Source organism: Penicillium oxalicum, chromosome I (genome assembly GCF_001723175.1).
Source record: "Penicillium oxalicum strain HP7-1 chromosome I, whole genome shotgun sequence".
Lineage (NCBI taxonomy): Eukaryota > Fungi > Ascomycota > Eurotiomycetes > Eurotiales > Aspergillaceae > Penicillium > Penicillium oxalicum.
The window spans coordinates 2,810,960-2,832,379 of NC_064650.1; the positions used below are offsets into that span (position 1 = coordinate 2,810,960).

The following is a 21,420-nucleotide window of genomic DNA, read 5'->3' on the forward strand; positions in this document are numbered from 1 at the left end:
GTCACGCGATAACTGAGGGGTAGCGGAGGAAGGACGGAGTTCCGGGGAAGCAAACGCGGCGCAATGCCACGCAACCACTGCATAGAGACCGAGGGGAGAGGAGGGTCTCTCCTGGAAGCTATCTCGATGGAGTATGGACTACGACATTGAGTGGAACAGGCTGGAGCATTGCCAATCAACCAAGCAACAAAAGGCTCCGCCCTTTAGCCGACGCTACGCGCTAAGTAAACCCTTGCTCCACAAGGTCCAGGTATGGTGACGGATCACGAACATTCTGTGCGCTCATAAGCTCAGGTTCGATAGTAATGGCTTAGTTGGCAACATAATTAGGTTATCGGAAATGTGCTAACTTTAACGGATATCATGCAACTATGGGTACCAATGGTGAGCCAGAGAGTTGTCGAGCCCGAAGGATGGACTCCATTCACGCCTCTCCGCCTGAGTAAAAAAAAGACAGAAAAAAGACAGAAAAAAAAAACCTACACAGCCCTCTTTTCTCTAATTTTGAAGATTGATGGATCCTTTAGAGGCCATCCACATAGGGTGCCATGACTGTCAACAGTCTCAAAGAGTGTACGAAGAAGCTGGTTCATTTGGAGCTGGGTGTCACTGATAGTTTGATACCATTGCCCGAATAAACAAGCTGAAAGTACACCAGGTCTAGAATTCAATTGCTTGAAAATCACTGGGCAGTCGATCAAAAACAGATGAACGTGTTGTGTACCCCAAAATAAGTAACCATTGCAATTGACGGCCATTCTAATCCCATGGCATGCAGAGAGGCATGAGCGACGCCCTCTAAGATATGGCGGGGAAAGGGATCGCTGCGATTAAAGACCTCGATACTATGCAGCGATGATGTGGGAGTCCAAACTCGAAGCCATCAATCGATTGATCATCCTCACCAATCGCGCATGATCATCTTCTATGTATAGTTATAGGACAGTGGAAATCTTCCACGATTAGATTTTGATGCTGATTGAATAGTCAGTCGCAAGTTCATGTCTGATCATGCCCGCCTCCTAGTGTAGACTTACCTCCACGCGTGTGGCTCATCACCATACTGGATCGCCTCGATCCAGTTCTTCATCTGGAGGGCAATCTCACCCGCCTCCTCATCCTCCTTCAAACCACAATCGACAAGCTTACCGCGATAGCTGATGTTGCGCACCGGGCTGACAATGGCGGCGGTACCTGCACCGAAGACCTCAATCAGACGGCCCTCCTCAGAGGCCTGCGCAACATCGGCCATGCGGATCTTGCGCTCAGAGATCTCCCAGCCCTGGGGGGCGAGACGTTCACGGGCGAGAGCAAGGACGGAGTCACGAGTGACACCCTCGAGGATGGTGCCATCCAAAGGCGCGGTGACCAGCTCCTTCTTGCCAGTCTCCTTGTTCTTAATGGCAAGGAACAGGTTCATGGTGCCCACTTCGGTGACGTACTCCTCTTCGCCGAAGAGCCACAAATTCTGCTGGAAGCCACGGGAGGCAGCCTGCAGCTGAGGCAGAATGCATGGAGCGTAGTTGGCACCGAGTTTCTTGTCACCGACACCACCGGGCCAGGCACGGACGGCGTAGTCGGTGGCTTCGAGCGAGACTGCCTTGAAGCCGGTGGGATAGTAGGGACCCACGGGACTGGCGATCACAAACAGCATGGCAGATCCGGGAGGACCAACACCCAAGGTCTTCTGAGTACCAATCATGGTGGGTCGGAGATAGAGCGAGTAGCCACGGGCACTGTTGCAATATGATTAGCCTCCAGGAGTGTACGACCCGATTTCGAATGCTCACTCTGGGATGAAGCGTTCATCCAGCTTGACAAACTCGCCAATGAGCCGTGTCAAAGCATCTCCGTCAAAAGTGGGCAGAGCAATGCGTGCGGACGACTTGTTCAGGCGCTGCATATTCTTATCCGGGCGGAACAGTCGGATCCCGCCATTCTTATCTTTGTATGCCTTCATTCCCTCGAAACATTCGAACGCATAGTGGAAGACGCAGGTGGAAGGATCGAGACTGAGGTTCTGGTAGGGGATAATCTGAGGCGAGTGCCAGCCATCAGTAGCCGTCCATTCGACGGTAAGCATATGATCTACAGCACGCCCACATTAGTGCTCATAAGTCTTTGGAACCGATGACCCGGAGAGCAACCAGTGCGTACCGGTGAAAGTCTTTCCGAAAACCAGATCCTTGGGAGGGGTCAGTTCCTTGGGAGTCGTCGTCTTCGTCACTGATAGCTTAGAGGCATCTAGACCCGCCAGCTGTGAAGCGGCCGCGGCGGTGGCGCCAAAATTTCTTTGCCATGACCGGTGAACTGCGAAGCTCTGCGGTGCAAGACGAGGAGTGGTGAGGCTGGCAAGGGCCTTCCGGCGGGTCAATTGGTGAAACGACTTCATAACTGCAACAAAAGCGTCAGAAAATACGAGCCCTCGATGGAACAATGAAGATGGGACGCACTCATGGGATTTAAATGCGCGATGACTACTCCGCACGGCACTTTCAGACCAACTGCGGAGGACAAGCGCAACTCCGCGGCGCGCAGTCGCAGCAACTATTTGTTTCACCGCCCGAGGGTTGCTGACCGTACAGCATGACTCAGGTGGGTCGGCACCCCGTTCAAACCAATCAGTGAGCTTCAACACCACAGCGGAGCCGATCTCGGATCAACTGAAGGGCGCGAACCTGTTGGCCCTGCGATCTCAAAGCCGACGCAAACCGCAGGTCACGGTTGACCACAGATAAGCTCTTGGAGGGTCATCGATTGATCGATCACTCCGAAGCCCTCGGGCGCTTAGATTAGTCGTTGGTTCGGTGGTTACTTCAATCGTGCACTTGGAAGTACCTCAATGCGGGGAGTATGCTGAGTCATCAATGTTTTGGACCGGACGCAGCCTGAACAAATAATTTCCAACTTGAGTTTAGGCCGCGACCGATTGGGCTGGCGGTGGGATGAATTGGAGCAGCCGGCGATGACGACACGTGACTCCACCCGCGATAGGCACCGTGTTATCGCGGCCGAGCTTGGCTTGAGCTTCGAGGAACCGCAAGTTGCAGTTGACTCTTATATCGAGCTCTGACAATCTAGCCGCAGCTCTCAGCAAATTTTCCACCAGGCCTGCACCGCCGCCGGCAAACTAATATCTTCACGCATTGTTTCCTCTTACATTGAGTCATGCATTCAGTTGCAAATTCTGTCGTCAATTTGCTGTAGACTGTTCGGTTTACGTTCCCCTGAGCCTGACTATCTAGATGAGGGGCAGTCACTTCTCACACTGCAACAGCCAGCATGTTTTCCAATGCGCTGAAATCTTTCAGCTCCAATATCTCGGCCAATTATCAGATCTCGCCACATCCTACCGTCTACTCCGGTCCCTGGAAGATTCATGATGCAAAGAAAAAGTCAACAGGCACGGCGGCCTCGGTTTTCATATTCGATCGCAAGGTCCTTGAGCCTCGATCGGGTGGGTTTGGACGCTCGGGATCAAACTCAAAGAAATTGCAGGAAGACGTGATTGAGCGGCTGAAACGGGAAGCCAGCAATTTGGCGCGCCTGAGACATCCGTCTATACTGCAAGTGCTGGAACCCGTGGAGGAGACTCGCAATGGGGGGCTGATGTTTGCAACGGAGCATTTGACCGCTTCATTGTCGGGAGTTTTGCTGGACAAGAATGAGCAAGAGGGCTCACCGGGCTCTAATGGCAGAAGCAGTCGCTACATGGTCCAGGAGACCGACGGCACACGGCGACGGCGTGAAATCGAAATCGACGAATTGGAGATTCAAAAGGGCCTGTTACAGGTGGCCAAAGGCCTGGAATTTCTTCATGAGTCAGCCGGCCTGGTTCACGGAAATTTAAATCCTGATGCAATCTATGTGAATGCCAAATCAGACTGGAAAATTTCGGGGCTTGGCTTTGCAGGTCCCCCGGATTCTTCAGAGACTCGATCAACACTGCCCCCACTGGCCGTATCGGAAGTTCTCTACCACGACCCTAGACTACCAGCATCTGTGCAATTGAACATGGACTACACGTCACCAGATTTTGCATTTGATTCCAATGTATCGCCGGCCGCGGATCTTTTTTCACTTGGGTTGATCATAGTCGCCCTCTACAACTCGCCTCATCTGTCTCCTTTGCAAACTCATGGGAATCTGACCACATATAAAAAGTTATTGAGCTCTCCATCGACTACACCGTCTCAAAGCAACAATTTCCTCTGTTCCCAGGCGATACCTCGTGATGTCCTGTCCCATGTCCTGCCACGACTCATCACACGGAGGCCAGCACAACGTATGAACGCGCGTGAATTCCAGCAATCTCAGTATTTTGACAACGTGCTGGTGTCCACCATTCGATTTTTGGAGTCATTGCCAACCAAGAATACCACCGAGAAGACCCAGTTCCTTCGAGGTCTCCAACGTGTCCTTCCAGATTTCCCAGTGTCCGTCTTAGAGAAGAAGTTGCTGGCGGCCTTGTTGGAAGAAATCAAAGATCGCGAACTTCTTCCGTTAATTCTACAAAATGTCTTTGGGATACTGTCGCGAATCCCAAGCGGGCGACGTGCATTACCCGACAAGATCATTCCTCGGCTGAAAGAGGTGTTTGGCACAGGCACGGGCAAATCAGCTTCTCAGGATCGTGACTCTAAGAAGGATGCCGGTCTCATGGTCGTTCTTGAAAACATGAAGTTGATTGCGGATAACTGCTCGGGGAGTGAGTTCAAAGATGGTAAGTTCACCTTCTCATGCACATCTTTGATTCCGACCAAATGAATAGTGTCCTCCTAACTTTGACATGCCAGACATCCTTCCCTTGATCCGACTGGGCATGGACTCGTCAACCCATACTTTGGTCGATGCCTCCTTCAAGTGTCTTCCCACCATGCTGCCTGTGTTAGACTTCAGCACGGTCAAGAATGAAGTCTACCCACCTATTGCGACCACGTTCAGTCGTACAAGCAGCCTTGCCATCAAAGTCCGCGGGTTAGAAGCGTTTAGCATTCTTTGTGGTGGCTCGGCTACGGAGAGCGATGGTCTCGATGATGACCTCAATGGCACTGTCCAAACAAAAGCGGCCGTGAAGCCCTCCATCCTGGATAAATACACCATCCAAGAGAAGCTTGTCCCATCACTCAAGGCCATCAAGACAAAAGAGCCGTCTGTCATGATGGCGGCGCTCAAAGTTTTTCGTCAAGTTGGAAAGATTGCAGATACAGACTTTCTTGCCCTTGAAGTCTTGCCCGTCCTGTGGAGTTTCAGTCTCGGCCCATTGCTGAATCTTCAACAGTTCAATGAGTTTATGTCAGTCATCAAGTCTCTTTCGAGCAAGATTGAAAAGGAGCAGCAGAGGAAACTACAGGAGCTGTCTTCTGGCGGAGACTCTGGTGGATTTCATGGAGCTGCCAGTGCGACCACATCATCGGCTCCCGACCTCACTGCGCCTGACGTGGACGGTGGAAGATCCAACTTTGAGCGTCTCGTGCTCGGAAAAAGCTCTGGTGCTGCCAATGGCCTTGAAGCCGATCTATGGGGCGGCACAGGATCGGAACCCAGCTCATCGAGCCAAATGTCCAAGTCGGCCACTCTTTCGCGGTCCTCAAGTGGCCAACCTGGCCATAATCTGACGTTACAGAATCAATTTGGCTTCCGCTCCATCACTCCCGATCAGAAACTCGGTTCTATTCCGTCTCTCGAGCCCACCCGACAATCTTCGCCTCCAGTCCCGCCCTTCCCATCAATGCAACCATCGTCCAACCTTTGGAACATCCAGTCTCAAGCAGCAACCGGAGGCAATAATACCTCTCTGGCCACCCTGTCCAGTCTAGGATCCAAATCATCCATGTCTCAACCAACCACCCTCTCACAGCAAGGATCCGCTTACTCTGCCTTCTCTATACCGCCTCCTCCGAACAACACAGGCATAGGAATGGCATCAAACGCAATCCAACCTCCACCGCTGAGAATGAACCCGGCCCCGACCGCGGCGTCATTCGCCCGCCAACCCCAATTACAACCACAGCAAAACCAAGCTTCGAAAAAGCAGGGTTTGGAGAAATATGAAAGTCTGTTGTAATGGCCTTTTTCACGGATTCCTTGCATTGGCTCCTCCATCGGCTGATGATTGATCGGATACCAAATACGTTTTTGCTATGTTATACCCCCTTCATCTTCTAGTGGAAGAGAATTTTGAGAACTATGTACGGTGCACTTTGTTAGAATCTCAAAACGAAATCTTTTTGAACCATGTTGGTAATTATCGGCAAGAGGAATTACCACGAGTTTGTAGGAGTACCTAGATAATTTCTTCGTAGAAGATTGCAACTTGGACGGTTCTCATTCAACCCTACGATTCCATCTTATGGATAAATCAGGATCTCCCACGTCATTCAATGACCTGCGCTAGCTGCCATCAATCATGATATGGACAACTCTGTCTAGAAAGATGGATCAAAAATTCTGACATGTTTTTGGTAAGAAAACTCGTGGAACTATCATGCCAACTTTAGCGCCATCCGCCATATCCGCTCTCCCACCATTGTGTCCCCAGCATAAAGTAGATGAATCGTACTGCCCAGGTACCTCGGAGAAAACTGCAATGAATAGAAAGTTCTAACGCACTAGCCGTACTTCCATTTTGAAGACCAAATCAGCCGTCACCCAAGTTCTATGCCCGCTGCGTACTGCAGCAACACCAGTCTCACTCCCAAGTCCAACGAAGAAGGCATAACCACAAAAGAAGAGAGAGGGAAGAGAAATCACATCACATCCTATCCACCAAGTTTGCAAAAACATATCTGAAGATATCTCGACTCTTGAACAAATTCTCCACTCTCATCCGCTCATTATCCAAATGGGCATTATCACTGGCCTGGCCACACGGCAGATTCGCCGCGGGAGCACAAAATTCTTTCTCCAGGAACCGAATTGTCGGGATGGATCCGCCCTCGCGGATGAAGATTGGTTTTACGGGGGGAGGAGCGGACGCGGAGGATGGTGTTGATGGAATTTCCTGTCCTGGAGACTCGTCGGAGATGATCATTTTGGATGATCGTTCGTTGGATGGGCGTCCGAGGAGTTGGGTTGGGGGTGCTTTGGAATCGACTGATTGGGTCGAGGCGGATTTGGCGAGCGTGTTGGAGGTTGGAACTGCGGCGGTGCTTTGGCTTGAGCGTTTGCGTGCGGCGGCTTTGCTGGATGTGGTTGTTGATGAGAGAATGACGCGATCCACGTGTGAAGCAAGACTGTCGGAGGAGCTTTGACGGAGAAGTTGGTTTGGCCGAGTCGCGGAGTCCGATGTCGGGCCAACGGCGCCCGTAGTGGAAGTGTCAGTATTCATACCAGAAGTCAATGTCGTGCGGTCAGAGGCAAGAAGTGGAACGGGATATTGATGCTTGTGCTTGAAAGCCTGGCTATGATCGGGGGTCCATGCGGTGGTGATGGCTTCGGAGAGCGTGGCAAAGATCTGATTATCCGGGTCTCCCAGCCAGGCATCCGATTTACCCGTAATCTCCACGGTGAGCTCGTTTTGCGATTCCAAAAGATCAAATTGCTCCTGGGCAACGGCCGTTAGATTGGCGGCGACTTCGTCCGCCTCTTGATCGGGGACGATCCGAATGGACAGGCTTGCTTTCGCTTTGCGGGCAATAGTCGTGGTGCCGCTCTTGCTGCCAGGGACTTCCATCGAGTGGACGGTCAGAGAAGGTTCTCGCCAGCGATACATGAGCGACTTGATCAAAGCTTGACGGTCGGAGATTTCGGGGTGCTGTGGGAGCAAAACGTCGGCGATAGCCTCGAAGCGCTTTCGCTCAGCCTCGGACAAGGGACGAACAGCCTCGTGGAAACCGGGGAGGTTGATTTTGCCCTTCCGCCCAACCAAAGTGGACACAAGCATGGACAGATCCTTAACTGGTTCGTCTAGTAGAGAACTACCATCGATACCGCTATGAAGATCTGGATGGTCGCTGGTGACGATCAAGTTGGCATGCACAACACCACGCAGTCCATAGGTCAGACAAGGGTTGTAGTCATCCAGCCAGTAACTGTTGGCCAGGAGAACATAGTCCACAGATCCAATCTCGGCCTTGTGTTCCCGCACTGTCTGATGGAAGCCCTGCGATCCAGACTCCTCTTCGCCTTCGATGAGAAAGACAACATTGCATCGAAGCGACTTAGTACGAGCCAGATCAGCAGCAGCATACAAGGACGCCAGGATAGGTCCCTTATTGTCAGAAACGCCACGACCATACAGAAATCCGTCGATGGAGGTCAGTTGATACGGATCGGAGTTCCACTTCGCCCGATTGAGATCAGCTCCGACTATGTCGTAGTGCCCATAGAACAAGATGGTCTTGTCAACTTTTTCAGGAGATGTCGCTTGGAACCGCGCAAATACAATGGGATTGGTGTCTTGACCCGTTGTCAACAATTTGGTCTTTGCGCCGAGGTAGTTGCAGTGTCGACGGAGAAATGCGGCACCTTGGTTGCACTCCCCAGCAAATTTCGGGCTCGCCGAGATGGTTTTGAACGCGACGAATTTGGCAAGTGTGTTCACCATTTCATCTGGAAAAGCTTTCGTCAACCCCTAGTCGATCATCCGAGTCAAAACTCCAGAGGCGCGCTTACCATTGCTGATGGGCGGTAATTCCTCCTGGGCTAGGAAAAACTCGGTCAAGTCCCAAATGCCAACGCTGTTATCATTTCCACCAGTGGCATAGATTTGACGATCTTTGACGCGGCCAACGGCTGAGGCCAGCATGGTGCCCTTGTGGGCAGTCCAGCCGCCTACCTCTTCGAAGCGAGAGTTGAATTTCTACCAAATCTCGTGTGTTCGCGTGAGAAGAACGGCTCCAGCTTCCAGTGCAGATTCCAGGACATGTTACGTACCTTCACTGTGCCCGTAGAGTCACCACAGATGGCGACCCCCTGGATAACGTGCACGGCCCAAAGATCACCGGTGTGCTGGACAATGCGCTTCACCAGTTGTTGCGAATCGAGGTTCCAAATATTCAACGTACCGCCAGCCAGCCCGCAGTATAGCAGAGAGCCCTCTACCGCGATTGACAGCACCGAGTCTTCATTTTGTAGCTTTGCCACTTGCGCAGGCGCAGCGTCTGGTTCCCGACTCAAACGCCAGAGCTTCACCGCGCCGTCTCCGGCACCGGTCAGCAAAGCTTCTTCAGAGGGAGCGGACTCGATCAAGCCCTTCACTAGAAGCATCGCGTAGACGTAACCATGATGAGCAAACAGCTTGTGGTGATCACGTTTAAAGGTGAGCACGCGACCTCCTTCCGAGACTGCACGGACGCCCTCTGTCGAACGCGGTGCACGAGTCCCGTCTGGGCCTCGCGAGTCAAAAAAGCGATGTGTGCGCTTAGAAGGATGGGCTGCGGCATTTTGACTCAATGAGCCTTCCTCTGACAGATTGCACCACTGGAAAGGATATGGTCAGCTGAAGTTGCCGACGACACAGGCATATTGAGGTGGATTTCTCACCTGAATGCTGGTATTCTGAGCACCGCAGTAAATTGTCTCATTGGTTGATGAAAAGACCACGGAGAAGATGTCGCCCACGTCATGGTGGGAGTAGATTGAATACAGGCGTTCAAACGTCCTTGTTGACCATACCTGCGCTGCACGTCAGTTTGGCAACAACTTTTCTTTTCCCCGAATGATATCCGGTTGAAACGATAGTAACACTCACATTCACAACAGAGTCACCGCCACTTGAGAAGAGAAAATCGCCATCTTCGGACAGATAAAGACCCAGGACACTTTCTTCGTGTGCATGGACAGAGAGAATTAACTCATATGTGTCCAAAGACCAGGCCTGATTAGATCAGTCAACACATGCTTGAATGAAAATGATCATCGATGATATCGATTAACATCAGACAACGACTTACGACAATGTCGCCACCCTGCAAACCCGCGAACACGCACTCTTCATCAATCACCAGAGCGAGCACCGACCGGCTGGCTAATACTCGGTGACCAATACCATAGTCACATCCAGAATGAGCCAAGCTCGAAGCGTGGGCATCCTGTATCACAAGGGTGTGCGCATCTGACCCCCAAGTCTTCGATTGGTCCTCGACCTCCGATGCGCTCCCGAAGTCTACTGGGTCCATTGGAAGAGAGCTGTTAGTCAAGGAGGACGGACCTCTTTAGGAGGTGGAGGAAAGCAGTGCACGAAGAATGGCAAAGAGGAAAACGCAGAGAAGGCAAGGCCCGTGAAAACCACACTCAAGCGCTCCGACTGTCACACTCTCGAGCCTCGAGTCAATTGCTTGACTTGATGTATTGTAGCTTGTGTAAGTCGGCGCGCGTGAGCTACCGGCAGAAAGCAAAATGATTCATCCAAGTGGAGTGGCGGTGCGGGAACGGAGTCCACCCCCAGAGCCAACCCAACAAGGGGAGGCCCATCGAAGTATGCAGTCGATTGCACCATCGGTCTCGGAATTGACTCACCATCCCTGGTCTGGACATGGAACTTCTCCTGGCAAAACGATTTGGGGGCCCTGGAAAAGAAGATTTCAAACAGATGTCTCGTCAGTATCGTATCCAATGCATATGGTGCGATGCGAGAGATAAGAACATGTGGTGGCCGAAATCGGGCCTTTGGCCCGAAGCCATCATTGGACTTCCTCCTGAGGTCCCTCCGAGGCAAGTTCAGAAAGGCCGCTCTGTATTACAATTGATGATGGCATCACGGCAAAGAAGATTAGCTCGTAGATGATTGTCTCTGCCAATGCGGTGTACAATTGTGGATGGCATTTGCATCTGCCGTGGAAGAAGAGCGCCGATCGGCCGGGGTTGATGATGCTCAAGGTACGACTGACCACAAAGACAAAGGGAAATACGGTGCTCAGGTGACACTCTCACACTCACTTTGGCTCCCAGCAGAGTCGAGCAACTGGCGGCAGTGCACTGAAATGAAGGTTTGAGCTTGCCATCGAGGCTGAGGAAAGGGGAAATGACAGAAACACGGATCAAGTCGAATTATAGCGCACGTGAAGCTAAAACATTGTTGTGTTGACAAAGGTGAATGGCCACTCACCCAGGGGTAGCAATAGAAGAGTAACAGGACAAGGTTGTCAAGTGATCTACAAATTCCATCCGATCCGACGCGGGAGATTGAGGTGACCGAGACATTGAAGGAGCCGTGTCCATCTCCGAGAAATTACTGCTCAACCCACGGGCACAGCTGTGGTGGCTCCGATAAGAGTTCAGACTCTCTGATAGAGGGTTCATAGGTTTGATAGAACTGACCGTCTCTCCTGAGGCCAAGACTGCAAGGGAATTCATTGGTCCCGACAGTATACCGCAGCTACGAGGGGTAGGCACTAGGCAGTAGGCACTGGATATAATTGCACGGGACGAGTCCTACCTACTCACGTGCGATAGTGCGGACTAGTAGAAAGTCCGTCGTGATACAGCAGCGGGTCAAATCATGCTGTGTACTTGAATATTTGGATAGAGTCTATACTCGACAGCATCTCATGCAGGAGAGTCACGCAATTTGCAAGACCGGAGGCGGTGTTGTGTCTCTATGCGTACGTTTTCAGGGCAGTCAGCGAACGCGGGTATTTGTCAAAGCTCTTTGCGATAGCAAGACACCCGCCTCGAAAGACGTGTCCAGTCAATGAGGTTGTCCAATTCTCCAGTTCCTGGGAGCCAGGTCACACATTCAATTAGAAGTGAGGCTGAGGGATTGAAATTGTGCCATGAGCCATATCTCTCCGGACCATGGCATCACCAGGCGTTTGATGGGAACTGGACAACGTTTGGAGGCTTGCATATGATGGCACAATGCAGCCCTCAATATGCAGCACTCGATCCGATCGGAGCCCAAGTGGAAGCCGAACGATTTCGTGTAGAAAATGGACAGCGCATGGCGTCGAGCAGACTGGCGTGGTGATTGAGTGTAGTTGGAAAACACACGTAGCACTTCATGTATCCAATTCATGGAAAAGGTCTAGATCTACCCACATTGAGGGATTCATCTTTTTTTTTGAGCGCAAATTGAAAGCTAATTCCACAGCCAATTATATGTACCTTGATGTATACGACCGTGCTGGAGTCCCAACTCTCTTCAGCACCGCCACTGCATTGTGGCTGGTGTGCGGCTTGCATGTCATTCTGCCCGGCTTCACGGTGACCGCCCCTCCCGGCGGTCCCCGTCGCAACCAATCCACCACCATCTTTCCGCCTCTCTCCCTCAGACCGTCAAAAGGCCGACCTGGCGAGTCATAGTGGCGGTGACCATCCGCTGCCAATCAGAGGCCGTGGGTCACCGCTCCTTTCGCTGGAGCCATCCTGCGCACCCACTTAACCGGTTCCCGAAATTGTGTGAGCTTGTGAAGCTCTGGAGGACTGCGCCAGACTGCCTCTAAAATTTGTCCCGCTGGGAGTCGAGGTGGATACTCTGGCCATGTTGATGGTGGACGTGGGACCGTGTTGAATAGCCTCTCCACCCATTCCACCGATCTTCTGCACTGATTTGATGGGGAAGGTGTTCCGGCCCCCATTTTCGTGCACACTCGTTCATGCTTTTTTTCTCTTCGCTCAGTGCCGCATTGACGGTCTCCGCAATATGCTATGGAGGGACTCGCGTGTTCTGCTAAACTTGCAATCTAACCCTGTAATGTTCTTTTTTGTCGCTCATACACCCTCAGTGGGCTGTACGGTACTGTAGTAGAATCGGGTCTGTCAAGGTTTTGTACTTTTTCCCTCGGTACATGAGATCCGCGACTGGAGAGAAGATTTTCAGTGCTGATGGTCGAGGAATCCGGGGCAGTCTACCTCTTATAGGACCCTTTGTACTGTACCGGTTGGACCAGTAAATTTACGGTTCATGTATCGCGCAGTTGGACTGACTTCGGAGTACTTGTTCCAGTACACTCTCTGCTAGTACCTCCTCCGTTCTCCATTGTCAGTCCTTTTTCCCCAATAGACACTTGCTCGGCCACCTTGGAAGACTTCTTTCGTGCGAGGAGGTGAGTCTGACAGTCACCACTTTCCAAGCCATCGTCCAACTCCGAGTCATCTCGACCCGGCTCTCCTCCCCCCCCCCCACACACCCTACGCCTTCATTGTTCCAACGTGCAGGGAGGCACCTTTCTTCCGATCCAGCCTGGGACCTAGCACTCGCATACCAGAGAAAAGAACCACCAACGAGGGCCCATTTTCTATCACCATCACCTTCAGCGTTGCCTGCCAACTGACAGGACCGGCGTGTGATTTGACCAGGCTTGACGCCCAATCCTCCTCGGATTGGGGACGTGAACTGTTCTGATCGTGTCGTGATTTGCTGCAGCCTGTCGCTTCACTATCAACCCAACCACTCATCCACGCAGCCTGGCCACATCCGACCAGGGGGAAACCCTGACGGTGACCACTCTCAAAGTGGCAAGCCTCTTCTTCAGGCACCTCTTCCACCACCCACCCACCACTATCGGATGCTCTCAACTCTTCTCAGTTTCTCTCATAGAAAACTGATTCTTACCGATCATTCTGCCGAGCTGTGGAATTCCTTCCCGTTCGTGGTTCTGCCCAACTGCTGCATCTGTGCCTGCACGTTGATGCCATCGACCCCAGCCTCCTCCGATTGACGCTGATCCCGCTGCATGGGTCTGGCGGCTCTCGCCTTATAATCATCGCAACCCAGTTGGGGAGGCTGTCAAAAGTCCTCTTGGATTGACTTGTCCATCACTGCCCCCACGGTCGGTGCTGTCCGTGGATTGGATTGGATAGTGTCCAACTGTATCTGGGGCCTGAACTGTTTCCCCTCTCTGCTTCCCCGTCTTCTTCTCTTGTCTCTGCCTGACGTCGAACAGAATCGGAGAAACCAGGGTCTGGTCTAAATTCTAACCTTTTCCCCTGTCAGAGTGATTTCTCCCCTGCAACGGTGGCTGCAGCTGCTTTTCAAACATCCACCTTTCTCTGACTGGGCCTGGTTGGGGCTTTTTTTTTCTTCCTCTTTCAAGTTCATTCTTGTTCCATTTTATTTTCGAAATATCAGCTGCAACAAACACTCTTTACTCTGTCGGCGAGAGCAAACCATCGGCTGGAAGGATCGTGATCGAGACTGCATATCTTACATCGACACTCTCCCCTCACCTACTCTGTCTGTGGTGTGACGGGCCTGTCATCTCATGAGAAACATCATTTCATCTTCAGGCGCCTACGACCTTTTCCAGCCATGGCGCCACTTGGTCAGACCATCGCCGTGATCGATAAATCCGGCAAGGTAGTGAGCACGGTACGTCAACCTCCTTGTATGCCTGTCATCTCACCAGGCTCCACTCTGGGGAATGCATCTATATCCAGATCCACCCCCACTGCCTGTTGAATACTGACATCTGCCATCTTCAGAGCAAACAACTCTTTGGAGTCTTTAGCCAAGCCAAAGCCGCCTATAAGGATCGGAAAGCAGCCTTTGACTCAGAACGGAGTGCCAAAATCGCCGAACAGCAAGCACTCCAGGCCCTGGCCACATATCAAATCGACAATGCGCCCGCACCCTCGGTAGTCTCTCGACGCAGCCATCGTAGCAGGTCTCGCCACGAGGCCAGTCGTAGTCTCCACCACCCCAGCAGCGAAGTGGGGGTCTCTCGTCGACATACACATGGGGAACTCGTGGTCCGCGACGCAGCTGGGCCCATGACGGCCCGCGCCAAATCGGATGCCGATATCGATATGGACCTGGCCTACGGAGAAGTCCATCCCAAGACCTTGATGCGGTACACCCCGCCGGATCCCAACCTCGACGAACAGAAACAGCTCGATGGACTGGTCACCCGCGCTCAGTGGCTCCTCGAAGAAGCCCACTGCGTGCAACACAGCGCCACTGCGACCATCTCACATCTCCAAAAGAACCCAGACGCCATGGCCGCCGTGGCTCTGACCTTGGCGGAGATTAGCAACCTCGCCACGAAAATGGCTCCCGCCGCGTTATCCACGTTCAAGGCCACTGCCCCCACCATCTTCGCCCTTCTCTCCAGTCCCCAATTCTTGATCGCTGCCGGCCTCGGACTCGGCGTCACCGTGGTCATGTTCGGAGGCTACAAGATCGTCAAAAAGATCCAAGCCGGCACCGGCACGGCCATCACCGGACCGGAGCCCATCGAAATCCAGGAAGAGCCGGTGGGGATGGATGAAATGGTCGAACTGAACATGGAGGCCGAAAGTCGCGTGGAAACCTGGAGACGCGGTGTCGCGGATGTCGAGGCCGAGAGTCTGGGGACTTCAGTCGATGGCGAATTCATCACTCCGCGAGCTGCGGCCATGTCGGGCATCGACATTTCCACGGCACGAGCGATGCGGGATCCTCGATTCAAATTCGACGACGATGAATCTGTCGCTTCATCAAGACGGTCGCGCCGATCACGCGCTTCGCGTGCGCATACCTCGGCGGAATCCCGGAGCGGACGATCGAGACGGGGCGGTGCGCCTGAAGAGGCACCTGCATCCAAAGCTCCCTCAACGATCTTTGCGCGCTCGAAAGCGCCCACCGTGGCTCCAAGCAAAGCTCCGAGTAAGGCGCCCAGCAAGGCGCCGACTAAAGCTCCCAGTCATGCACCTAGTCGGGCACCCAGCAAAGCACCATCCAAAGCCCCCTCCAAGGCTCCTTCCAAGGCTCCTTCCAAAGCTCCTACCCAAGTGTCGGTGTCTGAAAAGGAGAAACGGCCCTCGGAGAAGAAAAAGAAGAAAGGGCCTAGCCGTTTACGACTGTTGTTTACTGCTTGATTGACAAACATGCTCGTTTCCTATTTCACCCTGCACCGTGAGGGAGATAAGAATCGATGAAAACGAGACCGCGAAACCCCCGTCAGAATTTTACATTCAGGACAGACATGTATTGCGATTCTTGGTGCATCTCTCTACTAAATCCATTCAGGATTCTCTGTACAATCCACGCTTCAACCATGAAAATTTTCAGTTGCCACTCGATGACTTTTGTGATCCAGCAACAAGTTTCTCACGACCATGACAACGATACGACATTCATCATCAGCATCAGCATCAGCATCGGCACCAGCATCATCATCATCACTATCATAATCATCCTTATCGTCTTCTGTTTCTTCATCTTCTTATTTATCAGTTCTTTCACCTTCATGTTCACATGCTCATCATCCTTGTCTATATCTCTCGCAGCATCTATTTAGCGTTTCATTTTACAACTAGAACATAGGGACATTTGAAGCACCGAAAAGGGGCCCTTTCTGCATCTTAACACATGCCTCCCTCCTGCTCGCCTAGTCCGGTCGATTAGCTATTAGATAGTTAAGTCTCCCGCCTCTCATGAGAGTCTGCCCCAAACCGTTTTAATCCCACGTTTCATCTTCGAGGACCGCATCCTCAACTATCAAAGCCACCCCAACTTGTCGACAGCGCTTACCAATCCATCATGGATACAAGAAACCTCATTCATCAGCCGCATACAAACTCGATAGCTAGAGTCCAGGCCCGTCATATATCATCGCGTACTCCAGTCCAAAATGGTGCACCAGCTTTGCAAGAGAATATCATGCCGATACAACCAGATCAACAAGCGCCGTCGCTCTGGAAAAGTCTGGGCAGAGATAGCCCAGTCATCCATATCTGGATGTGGCTGTGGGAATGGGCGTCACTCTTTGTATTTGTCTGACTGTTTGAAACAGTGGAGCAAATTTCCCGCGACAGACAAGTTCGGGAACCAGCGACAACGGTGGATCATGAGAGATAATTTGATTGGGAAATGCAGCGAGTGGCTGTTGTGGGGGTTGGGGCGCAGAGAGGGAGACTTAGGTTCGAGGGTTGGTTCGCTAGGTGTTGTGCTTTGTCGAAGAAAGAAAAAGTAAAAAGAAGTTATGTTGTATGGATCTTTTGGGTAGAGCTTGATGTTTAAGGGAGGGAGGTTCCAACAGAATTCTTTTGTACAAGAGGGTATGCTCTAGGTATTCTGGTCAAAATAGCGAGTTTGAATAATTTCTCTAGGAGTCTAGGAGTCTAGGTAAATAGGATGAATGTTTTTGGGTCGGCGGCCGAAGTTGGCATCTGTAATACTCGGATGCGTCTGGTAATGACTTGAAGATACTCGCAAAAAAAATCCTGCAATAACTTTTTATATTTCATTATAATTCATTTCAATAATCTTTCCGACTCGGAGAGAATAGCAGGACGAGTTCCATCTCTGAGAGAACGCAAACGGTAGGGGGTGGGAATTTTTGGGAAAGGGGATGGGGAATCAAAAAAAAAGCCAGTGATGCTCAACATATGGCTTTCCCTTCCTTCTATTGTAACAAAGAGAGAACATTTTACAGTCTCTCGCCAGCGGCGGCCTTCATCTGGCCGTACTTCTTCAGACGAATGGCGGAAACGTTGATGAATCCGGTAGTCTCGGCGGGGGAGAAGTCACCAATCTCGTCCATGGAGGACTCGGTCATATCGTAGAGCTTCTCGGTCTCGGAGTATCGGCCCAGGACGGTCATGGAGCCCTTGTAGGCGCGGCACCGAACAACACCGTTGACGCTCTTCTGGGAGGCGGTGATGGAGGCCTCGAGGAACTCCCGCTCGGGGGAGAAGTACATGCCGTTGTACAGAAGCTTGGAGTAGTTGAAGGTGACAAAGGAGTCACGGAGAGCGCGGACCTCACGATCCATCACAAGACCCTCGAGGTCGCTGAGAAAACGCGAATCAGCAAAGTTGACGCTTTCAAGGGATTCAGCTCAAGATGGCGGGGGAATACTCACATGTGAGCGGCGCGCAGGCAGGTAAGACCGGGGGTCTCGTAGCAGCCTCGGGACTTGATGCCAATGAAGCGGTTCTCAACCTATCAGGATGTAAGCAAAACTGAGAAAGGCCAAGATGGGCGACGTTGACACGACTGACGATATCAATACGTCCAACACCGTTGCGGCGGGCAATGGCGTTGGCAGTCAGGAAGAGGTCGACAGAGTCGGTGACGGTCTTCTGCTGACCCTTTTCGGTGTACTCCAACTTCACGGGAACACCCTTCTCGAAGGTGAGGGTAAAGTCCTCGGGCTGGTCGGGGGCGGTGAGGGGGTCCTGGGTCAACTTCCACATGTCGGCAGGGGCAGTGATGTTGGGGTCCTCGAGGATGCCGGCCTCGTAGGAGCAGTGAGCCAGGTTCTCGTCCATGGACCAGGGCTTGGACTTGGTGGATGTGACAGGAATGCCCTTTTCGGCAGCGTAGGCGAGGAGATCGTTACGACCGGGGAAGCGCTCGTAGAAGACGGGGTCACGCCAGGGGGCAATGACCTTGATGTTGGGCTGGAGGGCGTAGAAGGCAAGCTCAAAGCGAACCTGGTCGTTACCCTTACCGGTGCAACCGTGAGAGACGGCAAAGCAGCCCTCGCGCTAAATCGTCATGGATCAAGGTTAGAGACAAACTTTTTGGTGGGCACCAGATAGAGTAGGAACCAACGAACCTGGGCGACAGCGATCTGAGCACGGGCAATGACGGGGCGGGCCAGAGAAGTGCCTGCGTTCTCGGTTAGGAAACAGCCCATTGGGGGAATTCAACTGCGGGTGAGAGCATACCGAGCAGATACACGTTCTCGTAGACGGCATTGCAAGCAATGGCGGGGAAGCAGAGCTCCTCAATGAACTCGCGACGGATGTCCACAATCTCACACTTGAGGGCACCGATCTTCAGGGCCTTCTCGCGCGCAGCCTCAAAGTCTTCCTCCTGACCAACATCGGCCACTGTCGCCATTGTTAGTGTTCGAGCTCCCCGGGTCGCAGGCAATGTGGTGCATATGATGACGGGGACATACTGAAGCAGACAACCTCGTAGCCATCCTCAATCAGGTACTTGACTGTAGTTAAGGAATCAGCAACGTGCTAACGCCAAGACAATTGTTTCGTCCGAGGGTCCCGTACGGATACAGCTGGTGTCGAGGCCACCGGAGTAGGCAAGGCAAACCTATTCACACAACGAGGTTAGCATGGGTTTAAGACGACGATGTCGGAGCTGGTGATGGACGCGAGAAGAGCGGTCTAGCAGCCCAGCCATTGGGGTTGAGGGAGCCCGGGAGGAGCAATTGAATTGGCATACTTTTCCTTTAGACATGTTGTGTGATGTGAAGTGTACGTGATGATGAAAGGGGAAGAGTTGCAATTGGGACAATTGGAAGTTAAAATAGTCTCACCAAATGGTTGAGTCACCGACGGAAAAAGGGCGAGTTGTTGGTGCGGGCCATAAGAGAGGAGTCATATTTCTTGGCGCCGACACCGGCTGTGGTGATAAGTTGGCCGATAAGGAGATGATGTACCCCGACTCCATAATTGAGTGAGAAAATGACCTCGTGCCCCTGCGGTGGCCGATCTCTGACTGGACGCAGTCTGCCGACGCTCCAACTGCCTCGTCCCACCGCTCGGGAAGACCATCCCGGTCGCATCGCACTAGTTCGCGATCGGGTGGACGAACGAGCCTAAGGATTCTTAGCTGCAGGTCAGGAGGCTACACTAGACCGGTAGAAGTTGGAGACGTGCTTATTTGCACTTGATGCCAACCGCATTCCCGACTTCAATGAAACTTGGGCTCTTGAATCAAGATATCCAGGGGCAGTACTGTGTTCTATTGATCTGCTATGACTCATGATTCATCCAGTGTTCTTCCGATCCACAGAGTCGAGTCAGGGCGACACAACCAGTGGGCTCAAAAACAGAAGCGGAGAATCAGGGAATTAAGTGGGCGACGGATGATCGGATCACTGCTAGTGCAGAAAAGAGAGAGGCACAAGCAATCATCCTCGCGCTAAAATGCATATTAGGGTGCCCCAACGTTCAGGCATGAGTCTCGTGGAAAATCAGTCTGGGCGCGACTACTTTCGGCGTGGCTCCAGTCTGCATCATTGGGGTCTGTACGACTCCGTACCGGGCTTTCGAGGCCATGGAAGTCACGGGGTTGCTCATCCGCGCTCAGGTGTTTTGGATGTTTGCATTCGCGGTTATTCTCGGCGTATCCCCGCAATTTCCCCCGGAGAAGCGACAACAGCCTTGATGTGAGTTTCACTTATAAGTGAATCGGGCAAACAGGGGGGGCTTTGTGAACACTTCTCTGATCGCTAGAGTCAACGCCATCATCACCTATCGACTCTTTCGCAATGTCGTTACCCCGATCGTCGCGGAGGTTAATCCCGCGAGTCTCCAACCGATGCTACTCAAGTGCACCTTCGCCGCGGGCGAAGCTCAATCTGCCCGTGGACTACAAAACTACCCCGATTCTACACCACACACCATCATCTCTAAGCGGAGTCCCCGATTTCCCCGCCGGAGCAACCAGCAAGAAACTGAACTACTTTCAAGCAATCAACTCCGCGTTGCGGACAGCCTTGTCCAAATCGGACAAGGTGATGCTGTTTGGAGAGGATGTGGCTTTCGGTGGTGTGTTCCGGTGCTCAATGGATCTTCAGACGGAATTTGGCTCAGAACGAGTGTTCAACACCCCGTTGACAGAACAAGGAATTGCTGGCTTTGCTATTGGTGCGGCAGCGGAAGGGATGAAGCCAGTGGCTGAGATTCAATTTGCCGACTATGTCTACCCAGCCTTTGATCAGATCGTGAACGAGGCTGCGAAATTCAGATACCGCGAAGGTGGTACGGGAATCAATGTTGGGGGTCTGGTGATTCGAATGCCCTGCGGTGGGGTCGGACACGGTGCTTTGTAAGTTCCACTGGGCAGAAAGGCTCACATCTGATCAAAGCCAGTAAGCGTCTGAATATTGATTGTCTTTCACCTCTAGATATCATTCTCAATCCCCGGAAGCCCTCTTTGCACACGTTCCTGGCGTCCGAGTCGTGATGCCTCGATCACCTGCCCAGGCCAAGGGTCTTCTTCTATCCTCCATCTTTGAGCACAATGATCCGGTCATTTTCATGGAGCCAAAGATTCTCTACCGCGCCGCCGTGGAACATGTCCCCAATGAATACTATACGATACCCCTCAGCAAGGCCGAGGTGATCAAGCCAGGCAAAGATCTGACGATCATCTCATACGGTCAACCACTCTACCTATGCTCATCTGCCATCTCAGCCATCGAGAAGTCCATGAAAGGTGTCAGCATCGAATTGATTGATCTCCGCACTATCTATCCCTGGGATCGGCAGACCGTCCTTGAGAGCGTCCGCAAGACGGGACGAGCAGTGGTCGTTCACGAGAGCATGATCAACTACGGTGTGGGCGCGGAAGTGGCTGCGACCCTGCAAGAAGGCGCTTTCTTGCGCTTAGAAGCTCCCGTCAAGCGAGTTGCTGGTTGGAGTACGCATACTGGTTTATCATATGAGCAGTTTATCCTTCCCGACGTGGCCCGTAAGTTTTTCTCACCAGAATCCATCAGTCCAACACTTTCAGCTAACCTGTCAAAAAGGAATTTACGACGCCGTCAAACAGACTTTGGAGTACTAGACTCGTGGAAG

General features: G+C 52.3%; 7 protein-coding genes across 7 annotated transcripts; 4 read left to right on the plus strand and 3 right to left on the minus strand.

The window, feature by feature from the left end:
- Positions 1-962: 962 nt before the first annotated feature.
- On the minus strand, positions 963-2,457 carry POX_a00927 (Branched-chain-amino-acid aminotransferase; the record flags this gene model as incomplete). Its single annotated transcript, XM_050109860.1, has 5 exons — positions 963-975; positions 1,038-1,736; positions 1,791-2,088; positions 2,158-2,394; positions 2,454-2,457. The coding sequence occupies 5 exons, from the start codon at positions 2,455-2,457 to the stop codon at positions 963-965; spliced, it is 1,251 nt and encodes a 416-aa protein (XP_049973628.1).
- Positions 2,458-3,282: 825 nt separating this feature from the next.
- POX_a00928 (uncharacterized protein) lies at positions 3,283-6,067 on the plus strand (the record flags this gene model as incomplete). The annotated part of the gene is made up of 2 exons (XM_050109861.1): positions 3,283-4,723; positions 4,797-6,067. The coding sequence occupies 2 exons, from the start codon at positions 3,283-3,285 to the stop codon at positions 6,065-6,067; spliced, it is 2,712 nt and encodes a 903-aa protein (XP_049973629.1).
- Positions 6,068-6,754: 687 nt separating this feature from the next.
- Positions 6,755-10,121, minus strand: POX_a00929 (uncharacterized protein; the record flags this gene model as incomplete). Its single annotated transcript, XM_050109862.1, has 6 exons — positions 6,755-8,553; positions 8,617-8,803; positions 8,878-9,423; positions 9,487-9,618; positions 9,695-9,820; positions 9,897-10,121. The coding sequence occupies 6 exons, from the start codon at positions 10,119-10,121 to the stop codon at positions 6,755-6,757; spliced, it is 3,015 nt and encodes a 1,004-aa protein (XP_049973630.1).
- Positions 10,122-14,194: 4,073 nt separating this feature from the next.
- POX_a00930 (uncharacterized protein) lies at positions 14,195-15,741 on the plus strand (the record flags this gene model as incomplete). Its single annotated transcript, XM_050109863.1, has 2 exons — positions 14,195-14,254; positions 14,368-15,741. The coding sequence occupies 2 exons, from the start codon at positions 14,195-14,197 to the stop codon at positions 15,739-15,741; spliced, it is 1,434 nt and encodes a 477-aa protein (XP_049973631.1).
- Positions 15,742-16,405: 664 nt separating this feature from the next.
- POX_a00931 (uncharacterized protein) lies at positions 16,406-16,645 on the plus strand (the record flags this gene model as incomplete). Its single annotated transcript, XM_050109864.1, has 1 exon — positions 16,406-16,645. The coding sequence occupies one exon, from the start codon at positions 16,406-16,408 to the stop codon at positions 16,643-16,645; it is 240 nt and encodes a 79-aa protein (XP_049973632.1).
- Positions 16,646-17,294: 649 nt separating this feature from the next.
- Positions 17,295-19,072, minus strand: POX_a00932 (Argininosuccinate synthase; the record flags this gene model as incomplete). Its single annotated transcript, XM_050109865.1, has 8 exons — positions 17,295-17,658; positions 17,730-17,809; positions 17,869-18,357; positions 18,429-18,481; positions 18,541-18,705; positions 18,777-18,818; positions 18,883-18,925; positions 19,058-19,072. The coding sequence occupies 8 exons, from the start codon at positions 19,070-19,072 to the stop codon at positions 17,295-17,297; spliced, it is 1,251 nt and encodes a 416-aa protein (XP_049973633.1).
- Positions 19,073-20,108: 1,036 nt separating this feature from the next.
- Positions 20,109-21,409, plus strand: POX_a00933 (2-oxoisovalerate dehydrogenase subunit beta; the record flags this gene model as incomplete). Its single annotated transcript, XM_050109866.1, has 3 exons — positions 20,109-20,668; positions 20,748-21,313; positions 21,372-21,409. The coding sequence occupies 3 exons, from the start codon at positions 20,109-20,111 to the stop codon at positions 21,407-21,409; spliced, it is 1,164 nt and encodes a 387-aa protein (XP_049973634.1).
- Positions 21,410-21,420: the final 11 nt, after the last annotated feature.